This window comes from Heteronotia binoei, chromosome 1 (genome assembly GCF_032191835.1).
Source record: "Heteronotia binoei isolate CCM8104 ecotype False Entrance Well chromosome 1, APGP_CSIRO_Hbin_v1, whole genome shotgun sequence".
Taxonomy (NCBI): Eukaryota; Metazoa; Chordata; class Lepidosauria; order Squamata; family Gekkonidae; genus Heteronotia; species Heteronotia binoei.
This window is the reverse complement of record NC_083223.1, coordinates 209,885,855-209,900,312: the sequence shown is the minus strand read 5'-3', so window position 1 is coordinate 209,900,312 and position 14,458 is coordinate 209,885,855. Positions and strand designations below refer to the sequence as shown.

The 14,458-nt window shown below is 43.5% G+C and overlaps 1 protein-coding gene across 3 annotated transcripts in view; it reads left to right on the top strand.

Annotated features, from left to right (window-relative positions):
- Positions 1-284: 284 nt before the first annotated feature.
- Positions 285-14,458, top strand: part of SYT14 (synaptotagmin 14) — a 207,328-nt gene continuing 193,154 nt past the window's right edge. Inside the window, exon 1 of one of the 3 annotated variants that reach the window (XM_060247321.1) lies at positions 285-584. Coding sequence is in view for 2 of the 3 variants with exons in the window: in XM_060247313.1 (XP_060103296.1) it covers positions 572-584 (13 nt within the window). In the remaining variant the exon portion in view is untranslated. The remainder of the gene's footprint in view (positions 585-14,458) is intronic. The other 2 variants (XM_060247313.1, XM_060247329.1) reach the window with 2 other exon arrangements.

Genomic DNA, 14,458 nt, shown 5'->3' with positions numbered 1-14,458 from the left:
AATTATAGAAGTTTAACGCTTTAATAATAGGCCAGCCTGGAATCACTAGGGGAAAAGGGAGGTACTGATCATCGGGATGTGTATTTTCTCCAGTTTAAAACTGGAAAAAAAATCCGCTGTTTTCGTTCGTTTTCCTGCGCTGAGGAAGAGAAAGGGTAACGGCCGCAGGAAGGTAACACAGGAAGGCAGAGCCTGAATTGTGCGGGTCGACTGAAGCATCCACGAAAGGGCACGGAACGGCCGTTGCGGGCAGGCGGCGGGCCGGCGCAGACATGACCGTTAGTCTAGGGGAGCTGGTTCTGAGTGCCGACACAGCCAGCTCACTTTCGAATCTGGGCGCGCGGAGTTGGGCTACGGGGGGGGGGGACGGAGGAGTCACGCGCCGCTTTCCAGCTCTGGCGCGCTCGACTCTATCCTACACCCCCGCCCTTCCCCGTTGCTTATACGGCTCCCTCCTCCCCCCCTCCTTCCCCTGGTTTCTTCCTTCCCTCAGCCGCTTCTTTCTTCCAGGCTCTGCCTGTCAGTGTGCCTCCTACGTGCGTTCCACTTGGTACGGCCCACCTGGAAGATCATGGCGATTGATGGTAAGTAGGCCAATAACCGGCTCCTCTCCTTTGGAATGAGTCCCCCCTCCCTCTCCCTTCACCTGGGCAGCGGGCGCGGGGAGCAAGAGGGAGGCGCAAGCCCAGGGGGCTCCCACAGGGAAAACGGGAGGGGAGCGTTAAGGCGGGGGGGGGGGGGATGGGTAGAAGTGTTGCGGCTACTCCCGAAGTGAGCGAAATAACCATCTGTGGGGCGAAGGGGCGCGTAGGCGGGTTTTCTCGTGGTGGTGCCAGGCGCTGTCCTGGCTTCAGTTTATTCGAATCTGCTTTGCTTCTTGAAAGAGGCAGCCTCGCTCCATAGAAGGGTGCGAGGACAGCGGTGTGTGTTTATATGGGGTCGTGTGGGTTCGATTTCTCTCTTTCTCGCCTGCGTGTGAGTGTATGTTTTAAAATTATTACGAATAACGAAGAATTAATGATCTGTGGAAATAGTAGTTGCCGTCTCTTCCTCACTCCTAGTATCTTTTCCTTTTACTTGTGGGATATCTTTCCCACCCCCGCCCCTTTGATCGTGCTACAGGCATTTTACTCCAAGGTTTGCGTTTGGTGGAAAATGTATGACAAACAACTAGGGCAGATGACAATATGTGAACTCGTATCTTGCACCTTTAAATGGGTGAGGAAATAAACCCCAGTATTCATCTCACCTAACACCCCCCTCCCCAGTTAGCTTCATATGTTGTGTTTGGAAACAATAAGCAGTATGCAAAAGCCTTTCTGCCTGCTGTATCTCCTGCTCAATTCAGCCCTAGATAACAGCCTGCTGTGTGGATTGTTTCCAAGGTCTGTTGCTCTTTCCACACTATTTGAATAAAACCTCTGAATCAGATGGAACAGTACTGAAACACACGTGGCATAATGCTTCATTCCTGTGAGGAGTAGTTTTCACTAGGTACTTTACAATTACAAATCCACCTATTCATTTTTCTCTATTTTCTATTAAGCTTTTTATGTGTACACTATTTTTAAATTATTCTTTTGATCTTTGTAGACAGTGTAAGGATTAGAGTGCATTTGGGGCATTGTTAACAACACAGGAACCTGGTTAAAAATAACTGCTACTGATCATTATTGCTATCTAATTTAACTTTTCAAAGAAGCACTATTTCCAAAGCTTTTGTCAAAGCCTTGTGTTTACCTACATTTAAAGTTTGTTTGAAAACTTTGGCCCTTTAGAAAAAATATATTTATATTTGTGTTTGACAAATTGAAAAAGTATGAATCAGGTCCATACTGTGTAAGTTCCTCTGTATAAACTTGATAAAAATATTACAGGGGACCACCTGTAGACAGATTTATTGCTACATCACAATTTATTGAGCATCACAATAGAAGGTCTCTAGTAACTAAAACAGGTTTCGACAAATTAAAGTGGTCATTGTTAAATTATATAAATATCTTTAAAAGGATATTGTAGAGTGGAAAAGTGTATTAAAGGGCAAGAAAAGGAATTACAGTTTTGGATAACAATGTGAACATCTGGAAAATAAACTGAAAAATTAAACTCCCCCTCCACCATTTTTTTCTCCTGATGGCTGGGAAGCACTAAAAAATTCCTATACAATATTTTCTTGTTTGAAATTCATGAAATGCTTTTAAGGCAAAATTTTTACTCAATGTGAGCTAGGAGATTTTTACTTAGAACAGTCTACTGCATTTGAGACTTATAGCTCCCAGAACATATTTTCAATTATTCATTTATTGTTTGAAAGTGAATAATTTTGACAACAGTAAATGTGCTATATTATGTTTGATGATAAACACATTATTGTCCAATTCAGTGTTTTAAAGTTTTATTTGACGTCCAAATACACTGGTAGGCCTGTTATGATTGTGTGATATAATTTCTATCAGGATAATGCACTTCTTTGTTTACTGCAAAGTTTGTTTTGTAATTTTAACTTCCCCTTACCCCTCAGGTGGCAAAAATACATGTACTCGGGGCACAGAGTGGTAAGCTGCTGTACTGCAGTCCAAGCTCTGCTCACGACCCGAGTTTGATCCCAGAAGAATCTGGGTTCAGGTAGCCGACTCAAGGTTGACTCAGCCTTCCAAGGTTGGTAAAATGAGTACCCAGTTTGCTGGGGATAAAGTGTAGATGACTGGGGAAGGCAATGGCAAACTATCTTGTAAAAAGTCTGTCAAGAAAACATCATAATGTGATGTTCCACCATGGGTTGGTAATGACTTGATGCTTGCACAGGGGGACTACCTTTACTTTTAAGTTAGCAAAGGTTGCAACAGTTTGCAGTTCTCTCTCAAGTATTGAGTATATTTGAGTTTTGCTCATAGAAACTAAATCATTTATACTTTTAAAGTCTAAAAATATGCCAAGTAATGTATTTATAACTAGTTTAGCTATGATGCATTTTATGTTGTTAAATCAGCAAAATAGGTTTAGGTGGTATAGAAAGTTAGTGCTGCAAATTTACATTATCTTTTGGGAAAAGCCTATTTTCCCCATGACTTTAAAATTTTGAGAAATTTTACATCTCTGTGTTGGGGTATGTGAAGCTCCTCCCTTGTTAGCTCTGCCTTGGCCCTCAGCTTTCATGGTGCAATGTTCCCTGGAGGGTGGTCTCCTCAGGTCTCAGAACTGAAAAGGGGATGTGAAGGGTTACATCACCCCAAGTTCCCACGCTTTCCCTAGACCATGGGCTACACTTGGCTTGAGAACACTGCTCCATCTCCTACATGGCCTGGTTGTGGAGCTTGCATTTATCTCCCCACACTGTCTTACCATTTGCCAATAGCCCCACTACCAACCCAGACCCTGCCACCTAGTCCAATACCTAGGCTGGGGGTTAGATCAGCACCCGCTCCACATCTTCCTCACTTTTGGCCATCTCCCTTCAGCCTGTTATTGGCTAATACTTAAGGGCATTCTGGCCAGGCTTTTCTTCCCCACCTTGACACCAGGCTTAACTCCCTTCCTTTCTACCATTCTGCTTGGGCTGTTACTGGCCATTGCTAGCATTTTAAAAAAAGAAGCCTACAAAGACATTATACATGTTTGTAAAATTATGCATGGTGTGGAAAAAGTGGCTAGAGACAACTTTGTCTCCATCTCTCATAATACTACAACTTGTGAGCAGCCAATGAAATTTATGTGCAACAGATTTAGAACAGAAAAAAAGGAATTGTTTCTTCACAAATCACAGATAACTAACATGCAAGATTCATTATCACAAGACACACAGTAAAGACCACTAATTTAGATGGCTTTTAAAGGGGAATGGATTATTTGATGGAGGAAAGATTTATCAATATTAGCCAGCTGACTAAATGAAACCTCCACATTCAACTAATGTGCACCTCTGAGCAGCAGTTCCTCTAGGGCAGAGGTTCTCAAACTTATTTGGCCTAACGCCTCCTTTTCAGAAAAAAAATTACTCAGCACCCCCCTGAAAATCTACCTTCAAGAAGTGGACTAAAAGATGCAGCGACATATTTGCATGCAGGGTAAACAAAGATGTTGTAAAGAAGACATTTTGAAACTTGAAATTCTAAAATTATTTTATAAAATCAACCATAGTAACATTTGCATACACAGAGAATTTTTTGAAATTTCTTTATAATAATTATCCCACCCTCTCTGCAAGTGTGCTCAGGGCAGCTAACAGCAATTGAAATATAGTATACAATGCATCACTTCCATCATACAGAACAAAGCAACAAAACCAATTAAGATAAAATACGCATGTAGCAGTAAACAGGAAAAGCAACAGGCAGTCTGAGTTCAATTCACCAATTCTGGCTTGCAAAATGTTGTGGTCAGTTAAGTCCTACTTCTCAGTCTTGCTCATCCACTTCTCTTTCAGATAGATTCAGTTCCAACAAACTGGCAGCCCTGCAGTCTCCAACTTGAAAAGATATACATGCAGAAAATTAAGATAACAACGGATAATATTAATATAAAAATAGGGTATGAGGAATTGATCCATGGGTATCTGAGGCTCTGGGAGGGCTGTTTTTTGAGGTAGGGGCACCAAATGTTTAGCATAGCATCCAGTGCCACTACTCAAAACACCAAGTTTCAAGACAGTCGGACCAGGGGGTCCATTTCTATGAGGCCCCAAAGAAGGATCCCCTATCTTTCATTGTTTCAAATGGAAGGAAGGCATTTAAACAATGTGCAGTCACTTGAAATGTGATGGCCAGAACTCCCTTCAAAGTTCAATTGTGCTTGTCACAACCTTGCTCCTGGCTCCACCCCAAGGTCTCCTGGCTCTACCCCAAAAATCTCCAGATATTTCTTGAGTCAGACTTGGGAACCCTACCCCCACATGAATAGTTGGGAAAAAGTCACCTTTGCAATTTCTTTACTTTTGAAATCATTACTTACCATTAGCAGTGCAGAGATTAGAGTAGTATTTGAAGCAGCAGCTGTATTTCTCTTTATCTCTGTCAGCTCCATGCGAAGTAAGGTCAGAGCGTGGGAAACATGAAGTAATGAATGAAGCAGGCAGCCAGCAGTGGGCTCCTGGCTTCAGGCAATTCAGGAAACACTTAACTGCTTCTGGAATGACATGAAAGAATAAGGAAGTTTCTTTGAAGAGGCTTTACTACTATGGCCCTCTCATGGATTGTATGTACGGTTGTGAGAGTTGGACCATAAGGAAGGCCGAGTGCAGAAGAATAGATGCTTTTGAGATGTGGTGCTGGAGAAGAATCTTGAGAGTCAATCCTAAGGGAAATCAACCCAGACTGTTCCCTGGAAGGTCAGATGCTGCAGCTGAAGCTCAAATACTTTGGCCACCAAATGAGAAGGGAGCACTCCCTGGAGATGATCCTGATGCTAGGAAAGACAGAAGGCAAAAGAAGAAGGGGACGGCAAAAGATGAAATGTTACTGATGTAACAAACACGAATTTGAGCAGACCAGAGGATGGTGGAAGACAGGAGGGCCTAGCATGACTTTGTCTATTGGGTCGCAAAGAGTTGGACTCAGCTGTGCGACTGAACAACAACTACTACTACTATGGAGAGAGAGAGAGAGAGGCGTCTTTGATGTAATGCCGGTTGGTCATTGCTTAGTTTTTTAATGACTGTGTCATAGCTACAGGATTGAGTTGGGAGGGCAGACTAGACTGTCATGGTGCCCCAACCACAAGTTGCAGAAGCCTCCTGTCAAGAAATTGAGCGTTTCATCAACCATGTGTGCAAGTGTTTGTCTGCATCATTGCCTGGAAAATTATAATACCCAAGTTCTAAGTGTTTGTGTGGGTTGCTATCAGCTTAAGTAAGGCTAGAGACCATGTTCTTAATGGTAAACACTTGTAAAATAGGTTGGACTACTATAATGCCCTCTACATGGGGCTGCCCCTGTGCCGAACCCGTAAGTTGCAGATAGTGCAGAATGCCACTGTCTGGCTGTTATTAGGGCTTCCTAGGTGGGAGCACATTCAGCCGGGGCTTCGGGGACTGCACTGGCTGCCAATAATATACCGGGTTCGTTACAAGGTGCTGGTTATTACCTTTAAAGCCCTATATGGCCTAGGACCTACCTTCCTTAGGGACCGTCTCTCCCCACATGTTCCCCAGAGAGTACTCAGATCTGGTTCCCAAAATCTGCTAGTAATCCCTGGGCCAAAGGAGACCCGTCTGAAGTCAACCAGGGATAGGGCCTTTTCAATCACAGCCCCTTGCTGGTGGAACCAGCTACCGGAGGAGGTGAGGGCCTTGCGAAACCTTGGGCAGTTTCGCAAGGCCTGCAAGATGGTCCTCTTCCGGTTGGCATATAACTGACTGGTATTTAACAACTGTGAAGGAAGGCTGTGAGAATAGCACTGAACTGTTTAGACTGTTTCTTGTTTTATTGTTTTAACTATTGTAATTTGTTGAATGTATTTTATTAATCTTATTGTTCTGGATTTTATGTTGTAAGCCGCCCTGAGCCCACCTTGGTGGGGAGGGCGGGATATAAATCGAATAAATAAATAAATAAAAATTAAACGCCTTTGAACTGTCAATTCCAACTGACAGGAGGCCATCTAGTTTGACAGGTATCTGACAGGAGAAGATCAATTATTGTACCAATTATTGGTACCAATGATTGGTTACACAATTCTAGCACTTTGACAGCCAGTCAGGGATATTTATTTATTTATTTATTTTTCGCATTTATATCTCGCCCTCCTCGCCGAAGCAGGCTCAGGGCGGCTAACAACATCATTAAATATCCACAATAAAACCATAAAGAAATAAAAACAATTACAGTAAGATCAATTAAAATTAACAATTACACTTTAAATATTGAACAGATTTTAAAAACAGTTTTGGTGCTAAGTTCCATACCATGATGTTAAACAGCTCTGTACTTTAGTTGAAGGCCATTCGAAAAAGTGTTGTTTTACAAGCCTTGTGGAATTGGGCAAGGTCCCGCAAGGCTCTAACATCATCAGGGAGTTGGTTCCACCAGTGGGGGACAGCAATAGAGAAGGCTCGTTCTCTGGTAGCCTTCAATCTTGCCTCCCTCGGCCCGGGGATTTTTAATAGATTTTGTGATCCAGATCTCAGTACCCTCTGCGGAATATGTGGGGAGAGACGGTCCCTAAGGTAGACAGGACCTCGGCCATATAGGGCTTTAAAGGTAATAACCAGCACCTTGTGGCGAATCCGGAATACATGGGCAGCCAGTTCAGCAGCCAATTCAGTCTCTACAGCCCCGGCTGCACATGATCCCGAATAGAGAGACCCAGTAACAGCCTGGCTGCAGCATTCTGCACCAACTGCAGCTTCCGGATTTGAGACATGGGCAGCCCCATGTAGAGGGCATTACAGTAGTCTAGTCTCGAGGTGACAGTAGCATGAATCACTGTTGCTAAGTCGCTGTGCTCTAGGAAGGGTGCCAGCTATCGTGCCCGCCTAAGATGGAAAAAGGCGGATCTCGCAGTGGCTGCTATCTGGGCCTCCATAGCCAATGTGGGCTCTAGTAGCACCCCCAAGCTCTTGACTTTAGGTGCCGATATCAGTGGCGCCCCATCAAAGGCTGGTAAAGGGATTTCCCTTCCCAGGCCACCGCGACTCAGACAAAGGACTTCTGTTTTCGTTGGGTTCAGCTTCAGACGACTCAGCCTGAGCCACCCCGCCATGGCTTGTAAGGCCGGGGCCAGTTTTTCTGGGGCGGAGGCAGGCCGGCCATCCATCAGCAGATAAAGCTGGCTGTCATCTGCATACTGATGGCAACCCAGCCCGAATCTCCTGAAAATCTGGGCAAGGGGGCAATGTAGATATTAAACAACATCGGGAAAAGCACCGCCCCCTGAGGCACCCCACATTTAAGCGGATGCCTCTGGGACGATCGTCCCCCGATCGCCACCCTTTGTCCCCGATCACAGAGAAAGGAGGAAAGCCATTGTAAGGCTAACCCCTGAGTCCCCGCATCGGCGAAGCGGTGAACCAGCAACTGATGGTCGACCATGTCGAACGCCGCCGACAGGTCCAGCAACAACAGCACTGCTGACCCGCCTCAATCCAGTTGTTGCTGGAGATCATCTACTAAGGCAACCAGCACCGTCTTTGTCCCATGGCCCGGGTGAAAGCCGGATTGGTATGGGTCTAGGACGGAAGCATCCTCCTGGAAGCTCTGCAGCTGTACCGCTACTGCCCTCTCGATAATTTTACCCCAAAAGGGTAAATTTGAGACCGGCCGATAATGCGCCAATTCGACCAGATCTAATGTTGGTTTTTTCAAGAGGGGATGGACTATCGCCTCTTTAAGAGGTGTTGGAAAAAGCCCATCCGAGAGGGACCTATTTACGATATCCCGTACAGGATATTGAAGCTCCATCCGGCAAGCTTTAATCAGCCAGGATGGGCAAGGGTCCAAATCGCATGTTGTTGGGCGTACAGTTGCGAGGATTCTGTCAACTTCCTCCAAGCTGAGTGTTGCAAAACTGTCTAAAACTGACCCTGAAAACAGGGTCATAGGAAGCATGCTGCCCTCTCCACAGCTGGCGCTCGCGAAGCGCTGGGTTTGCGGACGGGGCGGGTGCTTCCTCCTTGCCTGCCTGCCTGGCTCCAGCTCTGATGCTTAAAGCAAGCGCTGGGATCGGAGGGCGGAGGGAGCGATCCTGGCGCTTGCTGTAAGCGTCAGAGCTAGAGCCAGCAGGCAGGCAAGGAGGAAGCACGCTGCCGTCTCCACAGCCGGCACTCGCGAAGCGCTGGGTTTGCGGTTGGGCCACGTTGAGCGATCCCAGAGCTTGCTGGAAAAAGCTGGAGCCAGGCAGGCAGGCGCGGGGGAAGCGCCGGGATCAGAGGCAGCGGATCGCCCCCCAGGAGGAAGGTACGTCCTATCGTCCAGAGCGCCTTATGGTGCGAATAATACGGGTAATTTAAAAGTATAAATATCTTCATTTTCTATAAGAAAAAATGCAGTTATTGATGAGCTGCAAACTGCTGCATCCCCTGATACCATAATGCATGTATAATTTTTACCATCTGAGAGGTAGGAAAATAGAAGTTGAAGTTGGAAGATATTTTGTGTTGAACAAAAGGAAGTGTATTATTTGGACAGAAACACTCTTATTGAGTTGCAATAGGTAGGATTGCAAGCAGGTTCAGATATCAACGTTATGAAAACACTGGACTTTAATACTATGTTATTCAAAATAGCATATTAAGAAGCTCACCCCTGCAGTTTCCCTTTTCCTCCTCAGGTCCTCATAATTCTAGTCAAGAAAATGATAATATCCTGATCAATGTAATTCCTGGCTGTTGCTATTTCAATATCATTGCCAGTGTAACTTGTACATGCTGATTTAGTTTTGTTCACCAAAATGAAGTTGACTTTCCTGCAAATATATAAAAATGTTAATTCTCAATATGTTTTCAGTACTTAAGTTCATCATCTTTAATAATGAACATTCACCTTTACTGAACATTCAGCCCAATTAGATAGTGACAGCTTTTTATTTATTTTAGGCATTTGTTAGCATTTGAGCCAAACTTTCTAAAAATCCCATCTGCTATACAGATCCTTATAAATGTATATATTTTAGATGTTATTAAATAAATATGAATAAACTGTTTGAGGCATTGATTAATTCCTTTCCTTGTGACACAAGAAAATATGTGTTATAGCTGAAGACAGCTTCCTCTCTTTTTTATGGTTCTTGAATCACTATTTTGCTTGTACTTATGAATATAATCAGTAATAATAGGCATTTCTTCTGATGTAATGGATAGAGTTTATTTAAAAGTAATAACTAGCTACATAAATAATTAATCCTGATAAACAAACTCCAGTTTGCTAAGGCACCTGCATTTTTACATCATGGTGAATAGCAGTTGATGAAACCAGGGTGTTTTGAATCAAGTTCTGTTACAAATGGGGAACAGAGATGAGAGGAACAAGGGGAAGCACACAAGTAGAGCAAAAAGTTATGTTGATGTCCATGGTAGAAATAGAAAGAAGAGTCCCCTGCAATTGTTCTAAAATGCTGTGCTGGGAATCATGAGATCTGCATGAATAAAAACCATGTGAAATGAAGGCTGTAAGGAGGTGAACTGGCTGTGACTTAGTTAAAAACCTGGCTGTATCCCACCTGATATATGAATACAGCTTCTGACACAATTCTAAAGCCAAAATAACAGCTGAAGTAGTGTCTGTTGCTTTGTGGAGATTATTGTAATGAAAAAATGAAAGATCTTAATTTTTCAGTTGGATTCAGTTTAATAGCCATGGTGGTTTGAAGCAGTAAAACAAAGTTTGAGTACAGTGGCATCTTTAAGACCAACAAAATTTTGTTCAGGGTATAAGCTTTTGTGTACACACATACTTTTTCAGATAACAATGAAATGCGAATTACCAGTCCATAAAATATAATATAATTTCATTTTATTTTCCTTTTATTTAGTTTATATCCCGCCCTTCCCACCAAAGCGGCTCAGTATAAGTAGAGAGTGAGCAGTAAATTAGCATACAGCATATTGAAGATGTTTAACAGATTCAAGAACCAAATAGGAATAATGAGCTTAGTGTATATGGTTACTATTTGGCTTTAATTCCGGGGTGGGGTGGGAATGGGGGAACATAGTGAAGGAAATAAGTATGTCAGAATTGGAGATCGATGGGCAGATGTATCCTTAATGGTGGAATGCTGAGAACAATTAATTGAGACCCTGTCTTTACGCTCCATCCATCTCCTTACAAGCATGTAAGTGACCTTACAGCATCATCTTCTTTGAAGTGGGGTGATTGTCCCCAGATTAGAGAAATACATTCCAATCTACCATTCCAAATTACATTACATTCTACTATTCATTATGTCCAGGGCTTTTTTTGTAGCTGGAAGCAGGAACTCTTTTGCATATTAGGCCACATCCCCCTGATGTAGCTAATCCTCCTGGAGATTACAGTAGGCCCTGTACTAAGAGCCCTGTAAGGTCTTGAAGGATTGGCTACAGCAGGGGTGTGTGGCCTAATATGCAAAGGAGTTTTTGCTACAAAAAAGCCCTGATTATGTCGCATTACAATCTACTATTCTAATCTATTATTCCAAATAAGAAATGAAATGGATGTATGGCCCTTCTGGGGGAATGGTAAGAACTGAATGAGGTTAACATATGTAGTGAGATAAGAAACCAATATCCATAAGAACATAAGAGAAGCCATGTTGGATCAGGCCAACCGCCCATCCAGTCCAACACTCTGTGTCACACAGTGGCAAAAAAAATTATATATACACACACACTGTGGCTAATAGCCACTGATGGACCTCTGCTCCATATTTTTTTCTAAACCCCTCTTGAAGGTGGCTTTACTTGTGGCCGCCACCACCTCCCATGGCAGTGAATTCCACATGTTAATCACCCTTTGGGTGAAGAAGTACTTCCTTTTATCCGTTTTAACCTGTCTGCTCAGCAATTTCATCGAATGCCCACGAGTTCTTGTATTGTGAGAAAGGGAGAAAAGTACTTCTTTCTCTACTTTCTCCATCCCATGCATTATCTTGTAAACCTCTATCATGTCACCCCGCAGTCGACGTTTCTCCAAGCTAAAGAGCCCCAAGCGTTTCAACCTTTCTTCATAGGGAAAGTGCTCCAGCCCTTTAATCATTCTAGTTGCCCTTTTCTGGACTTTCTCCAATGCTATAATATCCTTTTTGAGGTGCGGCGACCAGAACTGCACACAGTACTCCAAATGAGACCGCACCATCGATTTATACGTTATGATACTGGCTGATTTGTTTTCAATTCCCTTCCTAATAATTCCCACCATGGCGTTGGCCTTTTTTATTGCAAATGCACACTGTCTTGACATTTTCAGTGAGTTATCTACCACGACCCCAAGATCTCTCTCTTGGTCAGTCTCTGCCAGTTCACACCCCATCAACTTGTATTTGTAGCTGGGATTCTTGGCCCCAATGTGCATTACTTTGTACTTGGCCACATTGAACCGCATCTGCCGCGTTGACGCCCACTCACCCAGCCTCAACAGATCCCTTTGGAGTTCCTCACAATCCTCTCTGGTTCTCACCACCCTGAACAATTTAGTGTCATCCGCAAACTTGGCAACTTCACTGCTTACTCCCAACTCTAAATCATTTATGAACAAGTTAAAGAGCATGGGACCCAGTACCGAGCCCTGTGGCACCCCACTGCTTACCGTCCTCCACTGCGAAGACTGCCCATTTATACTCACTCTCTGCTTCCTATTACTCAGCCAGTTTTTGATCCACAAGAGGACCTATCCTTTTACTCCATGACTCTCAAGCTTTCTAAGGAGCCTTTGATGAGGAACTTTATCAAAAGCTTTCTGGAAGTCAAGGTAAACAACATGTATTGGGTCTCCTTTATCCACATGTTTGTTCACCCCCTCAAAGAAATGTAACAGGTTAGTGAGGCAAGATCTTCCCTTGCAGAACTCATGCTGAGTCTTCCTCAATAACCCGTGTTCATCAATGTGCCTACTCATTCTGTCCTTGATAATGGTTTCTACCAACTTTCCCGGTATTGAAGTCAGACTGACTGGCCTGTAATTTCCCGTATCTCCTCTGGAACCCTTTTTAAAGATGGGGGTGACATTTGCTATCTTCCAGTCCTCAGGAATGGAGGCAGATTTCAGTGAAAGATTACAGATTTTTGTTAGAAGATCCACAAGTTCAACTTTGAGTTCTTTCAGAACTCTTGGAAGTATGCCATCTGGACCCGGTGACTTATTAGTTTTTAAGTTGCCTATCAGTTGTAGGACCTTCTCTTTTGTCACCTCAATCTGACTCAGGTCTTTCAACACCCCTTCCAAAAGTAGTGGTTCTGGGGTGGGCAAAAAGTTCTCGTCTTTCACAGTGAAGATGGAGGCAAAAAATTCATTCAGCTTCTCAGCCATTTCCCTATCCTCCTTCAGTAATCCTTTTACCTTATGGTCATCCAAGGGCCCCACTGCCTCCCTGGCTGGTTTCCTACTTCTAATATATTTGAAGAAATTTTTATTGTTGGTCTTTATGTTTTTTGCAATATGCTCCTCATAGTCCCTTTTTGCCTGCCTGATCACAGTCTTGCATTTGATTTGCCACAGCCTGTTTTCCCTTTTACTAATCTCACTTGGACTGGTTTTCCACCGCTTAAAGGAGTCCTTCTTAGCTTTTACAGCTTCCATTACTTTGTTTGTTAACCATGCAGGCCTTTTCTTATGCCTGTTTGTGCCTTTCCTAACTTGTGGTATGTATTTTATCTGAGCTTCTAGGATTATAGTTTTAAATAGTGTCCAAGCTTCCCCAAGGGTTTTGACCGTATGTACCTTTCCTTTCAGTTTCCTCCTCACATGCCTCCTCATCTCAGTGTATTTACCCCTTTTAAAGTTAAACGTGGTTGTGGCAGTCTTTTTGGACAACTCCCCATTTATAGAAACGGTGAAATCAATAACATTATGGTCACTGCTCCCAGTGGCGCAATCACTTTTACATCTCTCACCAAGTCTTGGGCATTACTTAGGACCAAATCCAGGATCGCCCCACCCCTGCTAGGTTCTGAGACCATCTGCTCCATAGCACAGTCATTGAGAGCATCAAGAAATGCAATCTCTTTCTCTCGACCAGAAAACATATTGACCCAATCAATCTGCGGGTAGTTAAAATCACCTATTACGACACAGTTTTTACGTTTAGCCGCTATCTTTAAGCCTTCCATCATATTATAATCGTCCTCTCTCTTTTGATTTGGTGGGCGATAACAAACTCCCATAGTTAAATTTCCTTTTGGGCCCTCTATTTCAACCCAAAGCATTTCTAAAAGTGAATCTAATTCTCTGACCTCAGTCTTACTGGACCGTATATCCTCTCTGACATACAGAGCCACCCCCCCTCCAACTCTTCCCTCCCTATCCTTCCGATATAACTTATATCCAGGAATCACCGTGTCCCACTGATTCTCCTCATTCCACCAAGTTTCTGAAATTCCCATGATGTCTATGTTTTCTCCCAACACTAAACATTCCAATTCACCAATTTTACTTCGAACCCTTCTAGCATTTGCATACAAACATCTATAATTTCCCAGGCAAGCTAGGCCCGCCACCTTCCTCCTGCCGCCTCGAGACTCTGGCAGACAGTCCATACTGTTTGTCATCTTCACAGTGGAGAACTCTGGTCCGTTACCCGGTAGAAAAATCCCTATTAAGTCCTAGGGATTCCATTGTTCTGAGTGTTGTATTAACTTGCGACTGAGTAATTCCCTTTTTTAGTCTGTTCCTGAAGTTCCTTGGCAACAAAGCAGCTACTTTGAGGTCACCTATTGAATGTCCTGGAAGGATGAAGTGTTCTCCTACAGGTTTCCTTTGTGATTCTTGATGTCAGATTTGTGTCCATTTATCTTTAGGCACAGGGTTTGACCTGTTTGCCCTAAGTAGAGAAGCAA